General features: G+C 44.3%; 1 protein-coding gene across 1 annotated transcript in view; it reads left to right on the top strand.

Moving 5' to 3' along the window:
• DNAH8 (dynein axonemal heavy chain 8) overlaps positions 1 to 20,467 on the top strand; it is a 585,957-nt gene that overhangs the window by 266,704 nt on the left and 298,786 nt on the right. Inside the window, exons 34-35 of the mRNA XM_034764627.1 lie at positions 2,914 to 3,014; positions 12,210 to 12,347. Of these exons, the coding sequence (XP_034620518.1) occupies positions 2,914 to 3,014; positions 12,210 to 12,347 (239 nt within the window). The remainder of the gene's footprint in view (positions 1 to 2,913; positions 3,015 to 12,209; positions 12,348 to 20,467) is intronic.

The raw sequence follows: 20,467 nt of genomic DNA, 5'->3' as shown, positions 1-20,467 counted from the left end.
GCTTCTTAATATACAGTTCGGTGTCACATTTAAAATTTGTGGACATCACCAGATGAGTGTGAGACAAAGATGGGGCATGCACAACACCACCCAGTAATTGCCCCGGGTACCTGACTCATGCATGTACACAGAGCTGTGTTGCCGCTTGCTCCTGTTCTCTGTCTGGGCCAGGCGGGAGGTGAGTGAGGTCAGAGCTGGGCTGAGCTTCCTGGATTTGGGGGAGCTGGGACCTCTCTGCACAGAGCAGGAAGAGCTCCCTGCCCACCTTGCCTCGGAGGGGCCCCCTGGGGCTGAGCGGGACGCTCGTCTTGAGGGCCCCTGCATGCTGGCCTCTCCACTGAGGCTGCCTTGGATGGGGCTGGTTTAGGAGGCAATAACAATGGGAGTTTTTGCCTCACTAGCAATGGGATTGAGCCCTCCTATTCATTTCCCAGTCCCATTGGGACCCTCAGAGCTCCACCCAGTCTGCTCAGAACCTTACTGGAAAATTTCATGGAGCAAGCAGGCTCCAAGCCATGATCCAGCCACTCGTCACACTCATGCTTAGCACAGATCTAGTGCTTTGCTGCCAAGGATCTCGAAGTACACTGTAAATGGAAGTGGATATTGCCATCCCCATCTTATGGGAGGGGAAACTGAGGCACAGAGCAGGGACATGATTTGCTCAGGGTCACCCAGCAAGTCTGTAACAGAGCTGGGAATAGAACCCAGGAGTTCTCTCTCTCAGTCCCTCTGCTGTAACCACTGGCCCAAACTCCTTTTCCAGCACATGTGACCTATGCCCTTCCAAAGTATCCTTCTCCTAGGCTGCAATCCTGCTCCCCAGGAAATCAATTCCCTAGCTCCCATGGGGGCCAGGTGTCTACATGCTTCCCTTGGGCTGGGGTCTGCCTTGCAGGGGGCTTTCCCCTGCCTGGTGGCTGGGTCCCTGGGACGCTGAGTGTGGGCACAAAGCAGCCTGGTGAGCACAGGCCCTGTACAGGGCTCAGCCAGCTTTAGGAGCCAAGCGTGCTTGGCCTTTGTGGAGCTATAAATGAGTCAAGGCCACTTTGTGGTGTGGCCCATGACCTGGAATATGGTGAGAGGGGGTAGGGCCCATGAGCCACGGGGCTTTCTTGCTGGGTGCAACAAAGCAATCCAACTGCAAAGAGCGGCTGGGCAGCCCGGGAGCATCTTCCCCAGACTCTCTGCTGCCTCCTTGCCCCATGTGCAGCTTTGCCTGTTCCCCCCTCCTTGCCCTATGTATTGCCCCGCTTGTTACTGCTGCTCTTCCCCACCTGTTGCTCACCCCCTTGCTGCCCTGCATGCTGCTGCCCCTCTCCCTGCCCCTTCTCTTCTTGAACACCTGTTGCTTGGGCTGTTGCCGCTCTCCCCACCCCTCTTGTGGGTGCCTGGACTATTGTCCCCCACCCCCTTTCCTGCTCCACTTGTTGGAGTGCTGGAACCCGGCTCACCATCAAGTGACCCAGCCAGGTCATGGCACTTGGGTATCTCCAGACACTGCTGGATCCAAGCAGGCCTGGGAGCAGAGAGCAGCTCTTCGTGGCTCCAGACACAGCTGCTGCTCTTCCTGCCCCCTCAGTGGAAGAGGCCGGTTACTACAGGAAACCAGACTTTTAGCACAGCTAACTGGATGCTGCCAGGTTCCCTTTTTGACTGGACATTCCGGCTGAAAATCTGACTCGTGACTCTATTGCCAACTGTGTTATTTATTAGCAATCCAATGGGCCTGGCACTTTGCAAGAGTTTTCCTTCAGGAGCCTGTGGAAAGCAACAATATGTAGTGAGACGGAAGCAGTTTCTTCAAAACAAAGTATGGTTTATTTGCTAAAAGATTCACATCACTCAGAGAAAAAGATTTAAGATAACAGACTTCTGTGCATACTGTGTCACTTATGCTTGGCATTCCCTTCAAGCCCCTAGGTAGACATGGGTTTGCCTTGGTGTCCGCTGTTCTCTTGAGGACCAAATTACAGTTTGTCTGCTGCAGATCCCTCACTCCCAGTCGGTGTCTCTTGGTCAACCTGCAGCTGCTGAAAACTCCCCCCACCCCTCCTTTTCTGTAGGGCATGTCTTTTAATAGATCAGTGTTTTGATGTTCAGATTCTCAGCCTTGGCAAACAGTCACATTGCCAGGGTTGGAACTGAGAAGTCCCTCTTCATGGCTATAAATGTAACTATTGTGTATGAGGGGATGCTTCTTATCTAGGCTACTGGTTATCCTTTTCTACTTTCCTTCTCTACAACCCCTCTTGACCTAACTATGCATTCAGGCAAGGTAAACTGAAAGGCATATGTTAGTAGTAAAAAGTAATACAAATATTTTCCAATTCTCCATACTTATGGAATGGTAATTGCCAGAATCACTCATCCTTCCTTTTTTTAAATTGATTCTATATTTGCTTTTCACCAGTCTTCTGGCAGTACACTTTGCTTGACAAGTTATATAATTCTGGCTCTATTTAATGTTTTTTTCTAGTTGTGTCCACACCAGCTAATACAATGTTTAATTTCTCCTGACTGTATAATTTAATGTGGCTTTAAGTGCACATCCTTTTTTATAAAATATTTCTTCAGATCTTTGTTGTGCACATTTTCTCTGTTTAGCTGGAGCATCTGTAATATTAAATGAGACAATGTTTTTAAAAAATCTGTTAAATTGTAGTCTGCCCCTATTGTGGCATTCTTTGTTGACACTAGAAAAAACACTCCCCGCTGTAGGTAGAAATTGAACAGGATTTAAAATCAAATGTATGTCCTTTGGAGACCAAAAGATGTTACTAGATATTTCTTTGTATACATACTGCAGACTTAAGATAGCTTTATAATTGGACAGCAGTTTATGATAATTAGAGGATCTCTTAGTTATCAAATGTATATCCTGTTTGCATTTTTAAATCTTAATTTGATCAGGCCAATTTTGATGAACTCTGGAGGAAATTTGTCACTTATTCATCTGGTGAACAGCTGTTTGGATTACCTGTCACAGACTATGAAGTTTTACATAAAATCAGGTAATGGAAAATAGAGCTATCTTCAAGAACATGTTAAGTATTTTAGAAATGCTGGAGTGAATTGAAAAAGGGCATTTGTACAAAAGTATATGTACTTATCCCATCATTTCTGGCAGACCTTATGTGGTATAAAAGAGCAGCGTTCTTGCAACTCTTAGCAGAGGGAGGAACATGAACTGAGGTATCCGAAGGAAGGTGAAGACCAGCTGTGGTCTGGAATTAGAATGGAGTTGGAGCTGCAGAGTCATGGCTGCCTGTGTGCTCTGTCCATGGAGTGGGACTGGCTGGAAGTAAAACTGCAATTGGGCTCTAACGTGGTACTGACTGGAGCCAGGAAGTGGTGTTTCAGTTGGGGAGTGAGGAATGACCAGGGTCTGGAGCCAGGCAGCAGGGACTAGCTGGAGATTCAGAGATGGAGACAGTCTGAGGGTGTGGGGAATTGGTATGACTGGGGAAATGATATAAGTATTGCATCTAGTCCAGGAAAAAACTTTGCATGCCTGTCACAGAAAGTGTAGAACAGTATCCAAGCTTCCTCTGGATGGCTCACAGAGGTTTTTGCAGCTGTAGGTTAAATTAAAAAAACCAAAACAATCCACGAAGGGAGATTACAACACAGAATCTTTGTTAACTTGAAGGTAGGATTTCATAGTACAATTTAAGAAAAGATACACCATTAAACATATCTGTAAAGCCCCAAAGTATTAAAAACCATAGCAATTGAAAACTAAAGTTACACAAAAACAATTCTGCCACTATTTTTAACACTCAGTACATATACACAGAGCATTTAACACCCAAACAACTTTAACTTTGGCCCTCTATCAAAATCCAGAGGATCAGATCCTCAGCAAGTGTGAATCAGCATAGCTCCTTTGAAAGATCAGGTCCAGAAACTTTAAAACCTTACCCTTATTCATACAATTGTTCTAAAAAGTTGGCTTTCATAGAATTCTAATTATAGTATATTGAACTCACTCATTTCTCTCTGTGTTTGCCTGTTTGATATTTGTACAATATTGTATTGTATAGTCTTCTATTTACTCATTCCTTTATATTGGAATAATATGAGAGCAAGGTATTTTGTTTTTATTTAGGTTTCTCTACTTAGATAAATATATTGGTATGATATCATTTAAATACTAAATATAAATATTTCTTTGTAAGTCAGTCCTCCAGCTTTTTAATAATTTTTGTTAATATTCTATGAATTCCATTCAATTTATTGAAACCTTTCTGGTATTGAGACAGCCAGAACTATATACAGTATTCCAACAGTTCTCCAACCTCTGCTGTATAGAAAGCAACAATCATCCTGGTCCATGATACAATGCCTGTACAAAGGCAGCCCAAAATTAATTAGAAATTGTTATTAATATAATCTTGCAAATTCATGTCAAACTCGTTGTCCCCTGCTAAATCCATTTCTGCTATACCTATTAAAGCATTATTCTAAAATTTGATAGTCTTGGACATCCCCCTGTCTCTCATATTCCACAGCTTTTTGGTCAGAAGTTCATTTATCTGACCTTTCTATACAAACCACTTAATCATTTCCTCCATTTCTTAAACCATTTCAGGAGGGGAATATTAAAAGAAATCTTCAAATAAAAACTAATATGTGGGCAATACGGATCTTATTAATATAACCTTTTTTCCTCCAAATTAACAAATGTAACCTAGGGCTTGTCTACACAGGGGGGTTAAACTGGGTTGAGTTGAACTAATATAGTTTGAAAACACTTTCATGCACACAACACCATTCATTGTAATGCACTAACTGCATTTATCAAAATCTTGAGTCCTCTTTCAAAGTGAACTAAGTTTGTGTTAGTTCAGTCTATTGTTTATGTGCATGCGTTGCAGCTGCACACTACTTTGGCAGTCCTCCAACTGCTATCCCACACTGCTTTGTGGGCGACCATCACTGACTTGTCCATTTACCTGTGTGCCCTCCACTGCTCTGGTGTCAAGTTGGCTGGATGTCCCCATTTGCTCCTTGATTAAAAAATATCTGCATTGCTGCGATATTGCCTTACAACATGCCTTGAGCAGCTGCTTGGAGCTGTACTGAGACTCTTGATCTTATCCACAATCTGGGAAGAAGCATCAATGCAGGAAGATCTTGTGGCCAGGCACCAGAATAAAGATAATTTTGTGTACATTGCTAAGCAGACATCTGTGAGGCATCAGAACCAGATCACCTACCAGTGCAGAATAAAGACCAAACAGCTCAGGAGAATGTACATTAAAACCAAGGATACCAGGAAAGGTCCAGCAGTGGAAATGTGATCTATCCATTTTTGAAGGAGCTGGACACAATTTTGATCCATTACACCAGAAGTCGGCAACCTCCAGCACGCAGCCCATCAGGGTAATTTGCTGGCGGGCTGGGAGACATTTTGTGCTGGCCACCGCATCCCACAGCTCCCATTGGCTGGGAATGGTGAACCGCAGCCACTGGGAGCTGCGAGGGGCTGTGCCTGCGGGCGGTCAACGTAAACAAAATGTCTTGCAGCCTGCCAGCGGATTACTATGATGGGCCACGTGCCAAAGGTTGCCGACCCCTGCATCACACCACTACTGAAACTTGCCTCCCCCTCTGCTGCCCCACTCCAAGGATGAGCAGCAAGAGTCATCAGAGGATGAACATGAGGAGCCTACTGAAAAGCTGTCCCCAGCAAGCCACGATGTGTTCAGGACTCAGAACCTTGTTGCCAGGTAGAAAGTGATCCCGATTCCTGCCATGTAGTTACTGAGCATGATGCCTAGCCAATTCCTAGCCTGAAATACAGGCCAGGATTGAGGAGACACATCCTATTGAGGAAACCTTGTCATGTATCTATCTGTCTTTAAAATGTATTATTATTATGCTATACTGCCATGCTACCTTCTGTTCTGGATGCCTAATGGCCACAGCCATTTTAGGCAGATATGAACTAGGAGCCTTTCTGAGTCTCCAGCCCCCTCCTCAACTCCCTCCTTTGCCCCATACATTTTGCCTCCCCCGCCAATACATGTTTTCAAAATAGAAGCTGCTCATGCCAGAAAACTGACCTGTCTCATGTTAAAGCCCTGATTATCAACCATTTTGAAGCCTGCACCATGACCTAGTTGCCTATGTTCCTTTCCCCTCCCCCCATCTGTCCTGCCTGGTGACCTCATGCCGCAGTATATCAGGCGCCGCTGGCCCACGCCCTCTCCGTTTCTTCTTACCGCTAGAGCACAGGCATCCTCTGCAGCCTTCCTTGCTCAAGTGCCCATCCAAGAATTTGTCGGGCCGCCACCTGGTCGTCCGTTCATACCTTTGCCTTGCACTATGCACTGATCCAGCAGGCTCGAGATGATGCTGGCTTTGGCAGAGCAGTGCTGCAAGCTGCACGATGGTGAACTCTGAGACTACCTCCATTGATACTGCTTGCGAGTCACCTAGAATGGAATTGACATGAGCAAGCACTTCAAAGAAGAAAAAACGGTTATCTACCTTTCATAACTGTTGTTCTTTGAGATGTGTTGCTCATGTCCATTCCATTACCCATCCTCCTGCCCCTCTCTTGGAGTTGTCAGCATGAAGGAACTAAGAGGGCATTGGCTGGCGGTGCCTGATATACTGCAGCATGAGTGCGGCACTCTAGAGGGCACCACAGCTGGCCCTATGGGTACCACTAAGGCAAAAATCTCTGACGGCCGCGCATGTGAGCACGCACACACCTAGAATGGAATGGACATGAGCAACCATCTCGAAGAACAATAGTTACAAAAGGTAAGTTACCTTACCTGATTACAGAGAGTTCTCTGAGACCGGCCGCTGACCCTAGTCCTGGGACTCCCCCAGAGCAACAATCTCCGATGCAACCATCAACGTCCATAGGACATCAAACTCTGGTGGCATCAAAGAGGAAATGTACTGATGTCTCTCACAAAAGCTCAGAAAAGAGGGCTACAGTTTCTCAGATTGAAGAATTGACTAGGAGAAAGAGATCCCTGGCAAAATCAGTGACCTTGGTACCAACAGAGCCGCAGCGCAGTACCCATGAGACATTAGGCTCATCAAGTACCAGTACCAGCACTAAGCCTAAAAACCAGAGGGGCAAAGCTAAGTAGCGTCGGTACCATCTGACAAGAGAAGTGGTAGAGACCAGAATACCTCTTCTAAATGGCATCTCTGGAGACAAGGAAAGCCACAGTACTGAGCACTTCAATCAGAAAGACCTCTTCTGGCTGATCATCAGACAAAAGACTACAGCTGCCACTGACTCCTTGATATTCATTGGCCTTTCTAGACAAACTTTGTCGGTACCAATTACCACGACAGTACCACAGGAATTTCATTTCTCCAAGGACCTCTTGGTTTCAGAGAAACTGGAATCCCTGCTGCTCGGTACTGGTGGTGTGGTACTGACCACATCTTGGTCTCTGGAATTCCCTATGGTACTAGGACACTCAACACCCACCTCTTTATCTGCTCGACCTCTATGAAGTGAAAATGAAGAGGACAATGATAACTTATCTTTGGTCTAAGTGCAAAGTTGCCCAGGGCAATGCCAAGGGACCAGTCACCTAGAACCATGACAGGACTGACAAGGCCCACCCACTTGGTATGGATATTTTTGGGTACCATCAGCCATGCCCTTCACATCATCCCAGTGGCTGTACTGAGAGCCATGGCAGCCTAAAGACATCAGTCCTCTAGGACCTTGAGTATCTCCCATAGGGATAGAGGAAGATGATCTCCCTCAGCTTCCATTTCTAGACTCCCTGATCCCCAAGAGGAGAACTTTGAGAAGCAGGAGGCAAGGCTGGATCAAGAAATTACTCCATCAATAAACATTTCCACTCCAGGTGAAGCCGTGATGCCTCCTCCACCATCTACGGCACATGACCTTAAGCAATTTTTGGACCTCACTAGGAGAGTGATAGACACACTTCAGATCCCCCTTGAAGAAATAAAGGAGTTGCAAAACAAGCTGTTGGACATCCTCCATACATCCTCACCAGCACGTATTGCATTCCTGATCAACAAGGCCCGACTAGACCTAGGCAAGGTCATCTGGCAAACGCTGGCCATGATAACTCCCACATGCAAAAGGGCAGATAAAAATATTATGTCCCCTCTATGATTGTGGACTTTTTATTTTCCCAACCATCCCCAAATTCCCTTCTTGTATACACTGTAAACACACATGGCAAATAGCACCGTGCTAAATCAACACCCTATGACAAAGACTGGTAATGACTCACCTTATTTGGCAGGAAGTCATATTCATCAGCAAACCTTACAATTTAAGATTGCTAATTATCAGGCCCTTATGGTTAAATATTATATCAATTATGGAAAACTTAATGCCTTTATTAAACATCTCCCAAATGATCAAAGAGAACAGTTCCAAGCCATGATTGCCGAGAGCCAGTTTCTGGCAAGGACAGCAATACAGACAGCATTAGATGCTGGAGACACAGCTGCCTGCTCCATATCAATGGCAGTAGTGATGAAGAGAGCTTCCTGGCTTCACCTTTCCATTCTCTCAAGAGAAGTCTAAATGACCATGGAGGACCTTCCATTCAAAGAATCCAAACTCTTTGGAGAAAAGACAGATGCCTCACTATGCACACTGAAGGACTGAAGAGCCACATTATGATCTACACACCGGCACAAAAAAGACAGTACAGTAAGTCACAGACATCACAAAGATCCCGACCAGCCCAGTTTCCTCCATCTCAGAGACAATACAAACCCCAGCGGACGAGACAACAGGTGCAGAAATGAAAGCCTATGGCTCCCCAAACTTCAACTGTGCAGCCCTCAATGTCGAAACATCAATTTTGATACATTGGTTGAGGCCCCAAGCAACCACTGCCATCATCAATTGCTGCAAAACTCGAACCATCTACAACCCTTTGGACACTGCCTTATTCTTTTTCAACAAAACTGGGAAAAGATAACATCAAACAACTGGGTACTGGAGATCATCTCCAATGGTTATTTAATCCATTTTTCAGAGCAGCAGCCGTGTTAGTCTGTATTCACAAAAAGAACAGGAGTACTTGTGGCACCTTAGAGTGTTTAGAGACTAACACTCTAAGGTGCCACAAGTACTCCTGTTCTTTTAATCCATTTTACCTCCCTCCCTCCTACCCATTCTCCCTCCCTGCCCTCTTCAGGGACTCTCCTCACGAGAACCTGTTAAGTCAGGAAATAAATCATCTCCTAAACCTCAGTGCTATAGAACCAGTTCCAAATGAACACAGAGGGAAGGGTTTCTATTCCAAATACTTCCCAATATCGGAAAAAAACAGAGGATGGAGACCCATTCTCAATCTGAGAGCACTAAACAAATATGGAAAGGCACAAAGATTCAAGATGGTTACATTAGCAGCAATAATTCCATCTCTAGACCAGGGAGACTTCTTCTCAGTCCTCGACCTACAAAGATGCTAATTTTCACATTGTGATTCAACCATCCTACAGAAGGTTCCTCAGGTTCACTTTTGGTCAAGACCATTTTCAATACAGGGTACTTCCATTTAGCCTGTCATCTGCATCCAGCGTGTTCTTGAAGGTCCTATCTGTGGTAGCGGCCCACCTTCACAAATCAAGGAACATGATGTACCTGTATCTAGATGACTACTTACGCAAGGCATGAGCCTTTGATGACACCCTAGTGGCCATGCAAAAGACTACAGATGTATTCATACAATGTGGACTTCAGCTGAACACTCAAAAATTGACTTAGGCTCCTATGAATTCTAAATGGTGCCCAGGAGTCAATCTCGATGCAGTGAAGGTCAAAGCCTTCCTCCCACTACACAGGTTCAACACCCTAACTGTCTTAATTAATAGACAACATTCAGACCAGCTCCCAGATCTCGGCCAGAAATTGCCTCCAACTACTTGGGCACATGGTGGCAGGCACCTTCGTTATAAGTCATACAACATTTCACATGCATTGCTTTCAGGCATGTCTCAAAACGGTATACGCACCAAACAGAGACACATTGAATAAACAAACTACTGTCGACACTCAAAGACTCTCTCTGAGTGGTAGAAAGATCCTCAGAATGTCTGCACAGGGGTCCCCTTCACACACAGCCACCTCCAACCTTGAAACTGACAACAGACACATCTTTACTGGGCTCAGAAGCTCATCTAGACAATCACACAGTTCAGGGCAAATGGCCCCCCATAGAATCAATGCTCCATAGCAACCTATTGGAGCTCAGACTGGTCAGGAACGCTTGTGCACATTTCCTACCATTGATCAATGGTGAACATATAAAGGTTATGACAGACAACATAGCATGAATGTTCTACATGAATCACCAGGGAGGAGTGAGATCACCATCCCTTTCTGCAGAGGCAGTGAAACTGTGGAATTGATGTTTTCGGCACAGCATCATTATATCAGTAGCCTACCTGCTGGGTGTACAGAATACCTTAGTGGACATCTTTTTTTGCTTTTTTTCCCTTCTGTTTGAAACCTTTGTTGCTTTTTTCCTCTTTTTCTGTTCTCCTCTGGCACTTGTTTACTTCTGACACCATGTCATGCTCCTGTATCAGATATAGACTGACTACAGAACTGTCTTCTGAGCAAGATACACACCAGATACGTTCAGTACAAGAGCCTTTAATGTTCTGCCTGTATGGCTCAAATAAGGTATGTTGCCACAATGGCACCTAGTGGCCGAACAGTATAATACAGCTTATCATTCCATTACACAAGTGGCCTTCCAATAGCTTCATTAACCAGATCAGCAGAGGATATGCTGGGTCTTCCAGGGTAACCAGAGCAATCGTCACACCATTAATGTCCACAGGGAACAAATTGTCCTTTCTCCATTAATTTAAATAGTACTGAGTTTCAAAAGATCCTAGTGACATGCATCCTTCCAGACCATCTTGAAATTATGTTTGTAAATCTGCTATGGTGGTCAACCAGCCCTTGGAACACCATGGAGAAATATCCATACCTTTCTGTTTATTAATTCTGAGCCTTGGTGTGTGTGTGTGGCAAATAATAGGCACATGTAAGGCCATGAATTGCCTTACTACAGTTCGAGAACCCCATGCAGGCAAAGTCATCAATAATCTCTTGATCATTACCATGGTATGTAAACCACTGCAATGGAACCTTATGTATTGCATCACACGTCTTTGTGACAATGGCCCCAACAGTTCACCTTCCTATGCCTATTTGGTTGGCTACAGACTGGTAGCATTCAGGGATGGCAAACTTCCATATGGCAGTGGCAACCCACTCTTCTACGGGTAAGAGACATCTCATATTGGTACAGTGCTGCTGCAGTTCTGGTACTAGTTCAGCACATATCTCCACATATCCTGGAGTAGCAGTTGCTTGGCATTATCCTCTTCTTCCTCATCGTCTTTTGGCTTCCTCTGCTGCTGCTGCTGAAATTCAAGCTTCTGTTGCTGCCACATCATCTGCTCGGTGGTGTACTGGGCAAAGTCCAAAATCAAAGTTATCGAGCTTCAAAAGCTGAAATACAGCCAAAGGAGCTTTTACATATTTGTAGTTGCCAGCACAGTGTTGTGGAGCATTGTTGGGTCCATACTGACCAACAGCAATTTGAAAATGGTGCTAGTCTACCCAGAAAGGAAGCATGTGATTTTTACAAATGTGAACCCATTGGGCTTCTGCTATTCATCCCACAATGCATAGCGAGAAAAATCCCAGAATGGACATGCTGAGTGGTGAAGCAAAGGACCATAGGATATCCTCAGAGAATGCCATGTGTTTAGTACACAGCAAGCTGCTACCATGTGAACACAATGATACAAATTGAAAGAGGGCACAGCTGACTTGTGTGCATGCTATTAGTGCGGCTTGCCTTTTGCATGTGAACTAATGTGCGTCAAATCAATCTGGTTTAACCCTCAACATCTCCCCCATAGACAAGCCCCTAATTAGTCTACCTGAAACTTTTGCAATATTGTTATTAATATCAAACAACTTGATTATTGGCCTATTCGGACTAGTACTTCACATTGTTTTATTACTTGATTGCTGTTATTGTTCTCTTTGCTAGAGTACATAGAAGACACAGCTTTCTATCCCCAAAGGCTTGCATTCTAAAAAGATTTTAGTTATTCTTCTGTACTTATAATAAATGAGCAGAAATTATTACACCATCTTTCAGTAGCTGATTCTAATGGTTGATATGGTTTTTATCTTGTAGGAAGGAGCTAGGATTGCTTCAGAAATTATATGGATTATATGATACTGTAATGAACAATATCAGTGGGTATTATGAGATACTTTGGACAGATGTAGACATTGAAAAAATTAATGCTGAACTTTTGGACTTTCAAAACAGGTATTTTTCATAATATGAACTTTTTAACAGGTTATATTTGAATATAAATAATGATAACTGTGTTACAAATAACTTAGTATCTTTAAAGCATCTTGATATATATAAATTTGGGAAATTTGTTAATAGCGTTGTCACAGGGTGACTGGCTCCTTTGAGGGGATATGAGTCCCAGCCCCAACTGTTACTAATAAGGTGCCTCCTGGCTGAGGTTGTGTGGCTAGGTTCAGGTGACAACCTGAAGATTACCTGTTCTTTATAAAGGCCAGCAGGAGCTTAGTGTTGGAAAAAGGGTAGGGGAAAGAACCAAGTTTTTAGGTGATTCCCAGACAGATGGCTTAGAGAGTGAACTGAAGGGAGTAGAAAAGCTGCTGCAGAAATCCCTGGGTCAGAGAAAGGATGGGGAGGGACTGAGAGAGATGAGGGAAAAGCCACTTTGAACAGTAAACAATGTTGGGTGAACTATATATTTGGGTATTTTGCCCAAATTTTCTGTTTAATCGATAAACTGTGCCCAGAGGCAAGGACCCACAATGGACTCTGGTGTGACATTCATCCTACCTGGACTACTGAGCTAGCTCACTGGTTTACAGTATTGACTGTAAGATTAAAATTTGGAAATCTGTTGAAACATTATATACTATTCTTAAAATATATAGGTAACCTAAAATAACTTGAGATACTGAACACCTTTTACAGTAAGTATTCCTGTTATATAATCAGTGGGTGTACTATTGCAGTATTCTTGAAAAATTAAAAATATTTTGATACTTTGAAGTCTAATGAGGATTAAGTCATAGTTTGCTCACAAAAACGTTTTCAAATTTTTTTAATTTATTTTATTTTTAGTGCTTTAGAAATTAGCTTTAGTATTATGTGAGGAAATATAGCATGGAGGTTGGGGGCTAGGTTTATGGGACAGAGTAGATTTTTTTTGTTCAGCGTAGCTTCTTTCCTCATTCACCACTAATGGCGTTGATGCACCCTCCCCCCCAAGGAATTTGGAGGCAATCCAAAGTTGTTGCTGAAGGCTCCAGGGCTACGCCTCATCCTTCAGTTCAAGCTACCAGATGTACAGCCTCTGGTGGCATAATATATTGGTGGTTCAGTTTCTCCTGTGCACTTTGTTTTATAACTTTAATTTTTATTTGTTGTTGGGCAGCAGTAATTTATAATCTTTCTTCCATGTTCTCCTTCTTCCTTGGATTGGGTATTTGATAGTATGGTGGTTTCAGTCACCTGGATCTGTCACTGCTGTGCCTCCCTTCTGGGATTCCTCTGCCCGCCCTGCTCTCCCACAAACATTGGGCTAAATCTAAGTGGTGTTCCCTATGTGAGGCAGCATGTACTGGCACTACAGAGGGCAAATTATAGCCTACCTGCTCATAGCTAGCCAAACCTTGCATAGCCAGGGCACAAGTCTCAGAGTTGAATGGATATGTCAGGACATCACCTTCTTCCAGGAGCTGTGACTCCAATACAGAAAAGCCTGGATGTTCTGAACATTTTGGGAAGAGGGATGAGAAGGATGTTATCTGTCTAACCCAGAGAGTAAGTCCAGCATCAGAACGGGGCTGGAGTAGAAAACCTTCTGAAAGGATTCAAAGTCATATTTTTACCCCACCCCGGTACTGAAGTGGGTACTTAGTTCCCTAAGGAAAAAGCAGGGCTCCTACAAAGCCTTTTTCCTCCCATGATGAATCAGGATTCTTATGATCTTCAGGGGTAAGGTGAAGAAAGGGTTTTCTTCTTCAAGTGTTTTCTGCATATTCCCACTCTTTGGATATGCACCGACTGATGCGGTTGAACGGTGCAGTCTTCTATTAATAGTTGTTATACCAGCACTAATAGCATGTAATGTAGGGTCCATACAGGTGTCTGAAGAACTGTACTCCTCGGGTCCAGTTGATATTTCTACAGCAAAGAAAGACTTGGGTAATGATCTGTCTCCACACTCTCTTTCTTACAAGAAGAGGAAGTTAGATGACCCCTTGGTAATGTTGCCTCCACCTCCCAGGACACCTTCTGGCTCTTTAGAAGAACGATATCTCCTGTATCAATGTTAAGAATACAATGTTAAGAACAGTCTCAGATCCACATTCAGAGGAAGAACTGGATCCAATGACAGGATCTTTGCTAGACACAGACTATTACAAGCACGTGTAACCCCTGACTCTCACATAATACTGGACTGGGCAAATTGGCAGGACTGGCACGTGCCTTCCTGGATTCCTTGGCCTTATTGATCAGCTCCGGGCCTTCCATACCAACCATTCCAAAGTCATCCCTCTGGTTCAGCATCAAACTGGAGATGTTTTTGCAGGTCCACAGCATTCAGATCTAAGTTACACATATTCAAAACACCCAGACTTGAACGAATATTCAGATCGTAGATGTTTGGATCTCACATTAATGGATCTGATAATGAGAGACAAGTCCCCTACTCTAATTCAAGATGTTGTACATGATGAGGAAGAGGAAGTTGAGGTTTCTGTACAGACAAATATTTTGCACAACCAGGACCTTATGGGCATATCCTCTCCAGACAAAAACATTTGAATAGCCTAAGCTGCTTCACCATCTGAGGATGCCATTCAATTCCAAGAATTAGTCAGCAGAATGGTTTCTACGTTGAAATTGCCTTCAGTTTCATTGGAGGAAACTTTGCACCCTGTTTTTGACATACTTGAAAATACTTCTTCAAACAAGGTTTCTCTGCCCCTTTTGAATGGTTTATGGCAATCAGGAAATCAAAATGGAATACCCCATCTTCTTGACAGCCAATTGCAAGAAAGCTGGTAAAGCTTATCCACATTCCGTAAGAAAGGACCAGGAAAGGAGAGCAATACAGCAGCAAACAGACAATCCAGGATGTTTTTGGAGCGTGTTGAGCACAACTTCCAGGTGCAAGTGCTGGAGGAACCAACTAGGGGTCGTACTCCTCTTGAGCTGCTGCTCACCAATAGAGAAGAATTGTTAGGGGAAGTAGAAGTGGGTGGCAACCTGCGCACCAGTGACTATGAGAGGTTGAGATCAGGATCCTGACAAAAGGAAGAAGGGAGAGCAGCAGAATACGGACCCTGGACTTCAGAAAAGCAGACTTTGACTTCCTCAGGGAACTGATGGGCAGGATCCCCTGGGAGACTAATATGAGGGGGAAAGGAGTCCAGGAGAGCTGGCTGTATTTTAAAGAAGCCATATTGATGGCACAAGAACAAAGAGGATGGAGCTAGGCTATTCTCAGTGGTGGCAGATGACAGAACAAAGAGCAGTGGTCTCAAGTTGCAGTCGGAAAGATCTAGGTTGGATATTAGGAAAAACTATTTCACTAGGAGGGTGGTGAAGCACTGGAATGGGTTACCAAGGGAGGTGGTGGAATCTCCATCTTTAGAGGTTTTTAAGGCCTGGCTTGACAGAGCCCTGGCTGGGATGATTTAGTTGGGGTTGGTCCTGCTTTGAGCAGTGGGTTGGAATAGATGACCTCCTGAGGTCTCTTCCAACCCTAATCTTCTATGATTCTATGAAGGGTTTTCTTTCTTTCATGTACATTCTCCACCTAATTATCAGGTAGAGGCTTCAACAACTCAAATGCCAAGATTAGGAAAATTTACATTCTACTGTCAGTGACAGAGAAGGGAAAATACTGGATTCTTTGAGAGGGAAGCTATTCTCATCATCTTCTCTAACTAATAACCCATTATAACTCGATCCAGTTTCACCTGTCGGATAAAATTTCTCTGTTCACCAACAACCACTCTGATGACCACTCCAGAATGGCTAATGCCCTCATTAAAGAGAGAGATTGTTGCTAAACATACACTGAGGGCATCCTTTGATGTCTCGTACACATCTTCAAAATTGGTAGCAATAACAATAACTCTCGGAAGACATGCCTGGCTACATTCCTTTTCTCTTCCCTAGGAAACGAAGTCTAAGGTCTCCTTTTAAAAGGAGATTTCCTGCACCTCTTTTCAGATACCAAAGATAGAATTACCAACCTTAGTCTTCTTTGTCATCATCATCTTATTTCAAGGGTAGACAATGCTACTAGCAACAACAACCCTCTACTTTTCAGTCATATGACAGATGCCCATTTAGATCCACGATGAAGCAAAAGAATTTGTCCACCACTTCTTTACTAGCAGTTAGTCTGCAGGTTTGATATGATGTTCAAGAGCAGCAAACCAACCTTGGAGTCTGTTTCCCTTGCATTTGGAGACCATTTAGGCGGATACAGACTAACACGGCTGTTACTCTGAAACTTGTCATTTAGGCCAATGTTACACTGAATAGCTAAAGATCACTACTGACAAATAGGTTTTGGACACCATAAAAATGGTTATATTATCCAGTTAGACAATCTCTCCCCAAACCAACTGCCCTCTTCCTCCCTCTTCAAGGACCACTTCTTACAGGTTGGTGTTAAGAACTGAAATAAACTATATACTAATGGTGGGATCAATATAGGAGATTCCAGTAAATCTCAGGAATCTGGGGTTTTACTCCCACTATTTCCTAATTCCAAAGAAAGATAGAAGTCTTCATCAGATCTAAGATAAACAAGTGCACTCAAAGGATTCACTTCAGAATGTTAACTCTAAGTTCTATTATTCCTTCATATCCAGTCTAAATTGGTTTACTGCTCTCAGTCTCACACACCTTTGTTTTGCCATACAGCAGGACCATTTGCAATACAGGCCTTTGGCTTTTCCTCAGCATCTTGAGTCTTTACAAAATGTCTATCTGCAGTGGCAGCTTTTCTCAGAAGACAATGGATTTTTGTATTTCCCTATTTAGACGATTGGCTTTTAAAAGCAGCTTTAGAGGACAAGCTGAAAAAGGTCACATAATTCACATGCTCTGTGTTCCAAAGTTTGGGTTTATTAATAAAAGAGAAGAAATCCTTATTGACCCCATCACAGAATGTTCTATTCATAGGATCTCAGGCCGATTCCAAAAAGGGCTTACCTTCGGGAGGAAAAATTCCTGAAAATAAAACGAACCATTTAATCTCTACTTCAAAGTCCATTTCAGAAAGTAAAGTTTTTTCTATTATTAAGTGGAAGGCATCATCCACGTATGTCTTGCCTTATGCAAAATTAAGGATTAAACCACTTCCTCACTGCTTGGCAAAGAGCTTCAGCCTGGCAGAATAGAGCATGGAACTAAAACATATAATTACAAAGAAAATCCAAAGATTTGCCTGGTGGTAGATGGATCTGAAACATGTTCTGACAGGAGTGATGTTCAGTTCTCCCTCCCTCCCTATGATAATTAATACAGACTCCTCTAAAATACCTTGATATGCAGATCTCAACAAGTTTGTAACAAGGGGGCTGTGGAATTGGCAGGAGTGTCATCTACACATCAGCATTCTAGGGTTAAGAGCAATTCTGTTAGGAGTCAGATACTTTCTTCCCTAGATACAAGGAGCCACAGGCAATATGACAACAATGTACTATGTAATCAACCAGCGAGGAGTCCGATCATTGCAGCTTTGCAAGGAGACAATGAAACTTTGGGATTTCTCATGAAGTGTATCCAGCATCTCTACTTCTTTGAGTAGTGTCCCTATGGGTGCTCCAATGTACTGTAGGTGTATGTGTGTCCCTGTGCTTCTGATGGTAGCAGTGTCTGTTGGGTCTGCACATTCACTCTCCCATCCTCATCCTCTGCCTCAGGGCTAATTAGTGCTGTGTGTGGGTGAAACACCCTCAGTTCCTTCTCAACCACCCCTGGGTAGAGACAGAGCAATTAGCAGTCCATTCGTGGATACTTCATTCTTATTTAGTTTTAGTGTTTTTCTTCTTAGTCTCCTAGAGTTTCCTTTTGTTTTTTCTTTTCCCCTGTTTAAAAAAAAAAGTTTTTGCTTTACCCTTCCTTCCCCCTTCTATAACTGATGATTGCCTTTAGTAAGGGGTATGCCTAGTTTGCCCAGGTTTAAGAGGTGCCTCTCCTACAAGGAGTCCATTCCAGTAACGGGCTGGCAATGTTAACATCTTCTTTTGATCTCTGAATTAACAATACAGCGATAGACAGGAACTGTTTGGTTACATTGTTAACCTCTAACAATATATATGTAAACACACAAAACCACAAATATTATCTTTTAATATGTTTCTAAAGGTTGAATCTGGGTCAATTAGCTTCTATTTGTGTAACCCTTTCAGGCCCTGTGTAACAGCATCTTTCAGGCTTGCTCCTTCTTTCCAAAGCAAACTTCAGATGCTTCTCAGAGTCAACGGACTTTCTGACACAACAACAGGGGAAGTGTACCATCCGGATCCATTGTCATTGCGTCTGACAGCACGGGCAATAGGACTTGGACCAAGTTACAGAAATCCTCTCGGTGGATACACAAGATATTGTACTAAATGCTTGAAGACAATCAAGTAGGAAATGTTATGAGTTAAAATGGAAAAGATTTTTACTATGGGTATCTGATAAAGCCATCCTCTGGTGTCGGTGCCTTGTCATGGTGGGACAGTTTGCATACTCTAACGATCCCCAGAGTCTGTGTTGGCAGGGGCTTTTTGCTCCTGGTAGGTTCAACCATGCTGGATTGGTCTGTCTATGTGTGTGTGTGTGGCGGGGGGCAACAAAACAGACACCCTGGTCCTCCAGATTGGGCTTTAGGCACAGGGCTAACAACCCTGTCCCGTAAAACACAAAATATGTTACGGAAACAGCAATGGAGAAATCGACCATTCTGTGTGTGATAGCCTTCAGGAGTCAATGATCCATACGACTGCCAGTGGTGAAAGCCGAAAGGAAGCCACTGGCATGAAGACTGAAGTACTCAATACCAAGACAAAAACCAAACTTGGTTTTTGGAACATACGGACAATGTATGAAACAGGGAAGCTAGCTCAGATCACAGCAGAGATGAGACGCTACAGCTTACACATCCTGGGTGTCAGCAAGAGCAGTTGGACGGGATCAGGAAGATTAACAACAGCCTCGGGAGAAACAATGACAGTGATTGTAGCGGGCCTGGCACCGCAGTGACCCTTTGTGGCAGGGGCCGGAAAGGTATCAGGGCCTCGCCTCTTTCTAGTCTCATAGTTTGCCTCTCTACGGGCTGTCTGTTACTGTCAGTCGCTCGTACGCTCTTCTCTCCCCCGGTAGGCGCAGTAGCGCGGCCTAGCGTCCAGAGTCTATATAGTCCCCCTTTGCAGGTGGGATAGCATGGCCTCTTGGCCAGAGTCCATACAATCCCCCTTTACAGGTGGGGTAGCGTGGCCTAGCTGCCAGAGTCCATATAATCCCCCCTTGCAGGCAGGGTAGCATGGCCTAACGGCCAGAGTCCATATAATCCCCCTTTACAGGTGGGGTAGCGCAGCCTAGCGGCCAGAGTCTATATAATCCCCCTTTACAGGCGGGGTAGCACAGCCTAACGGCCAGAGTCCATATAATCCCTCACAGTTCAAGGTGAGGGGGTAGGGGGACTCGGGCCTGCCCTCTCCACCGAGCCCCGACCCAGGGCCCTGATAGCGGCTAGCTCTACTTGCCGCCCGCTTAGCGGGGATCCGCCTGCAACACGCTGAGTGGTAATACAGCTTTAATGTTGTTTATCTCTATTTTTCCCCTGGGTCACTTTCTACCGGGAATGGCAGTGCTTCTGCAGCGAGGGGTCCTCCAGTCTGTTCGTCCCCTGGGCCGTCCTCCATCAGGGTCTCCAGTGGTGCCTTGGTAGGGCTGACTCCCGGATCTTGGCTCACAGGCCCTCTCTCTGCAGGAGCTAGCTGCGTGCGTCCTTCCCCTCCGGTGGTCAGCCCAGACTGAGCTGATCTGCAGGCTTTTATACCTGAGCTCCAATTGGAGCATGCCTAGCAGAACTTCCGGGGTGGGGCTTCCTCTGCCAGGAAGGAAGGGTTAACCCCTCCTATGCCAGTGCGGGGCCGCTCTGCCCCGTCACAGTGATGAAGAAGTAAAAGACAAATTCTACCTTGAACTACAGGCAGAGTTAGAGAGTATCTAACTATTGTCATGGGAGACCTGAATGCCAAGGTTAGTAAGGACAATACAAACAACGACAGAGCAAATAGGAAGACCTGGGTGTGGCACCATGAATGAAAATGGAGAAAGGCTTGTTGATTTCTGTAATATGAATGACCTAGTCA

The sequence above is a fragment of the Trachemys scripta genome, chromosome 3 (assembly GCF_013100865.1).
Source record: "Trachemys scripta elegans isolate TJP31775 chromosome 3, CAS_Tse_1.0, whole genome shotgun sequence".
In the NCBI taxonomy this organism is placed as follows: Eukaryota; Metazoa; Chordata; order Testudines; family Emydidae; genus Trachemys; species Trachemys scripta.
Note: the sequence above shows the minus strand (reverse complement) of the source record. Positions and strands in the feature narration are given on the sequence as shown.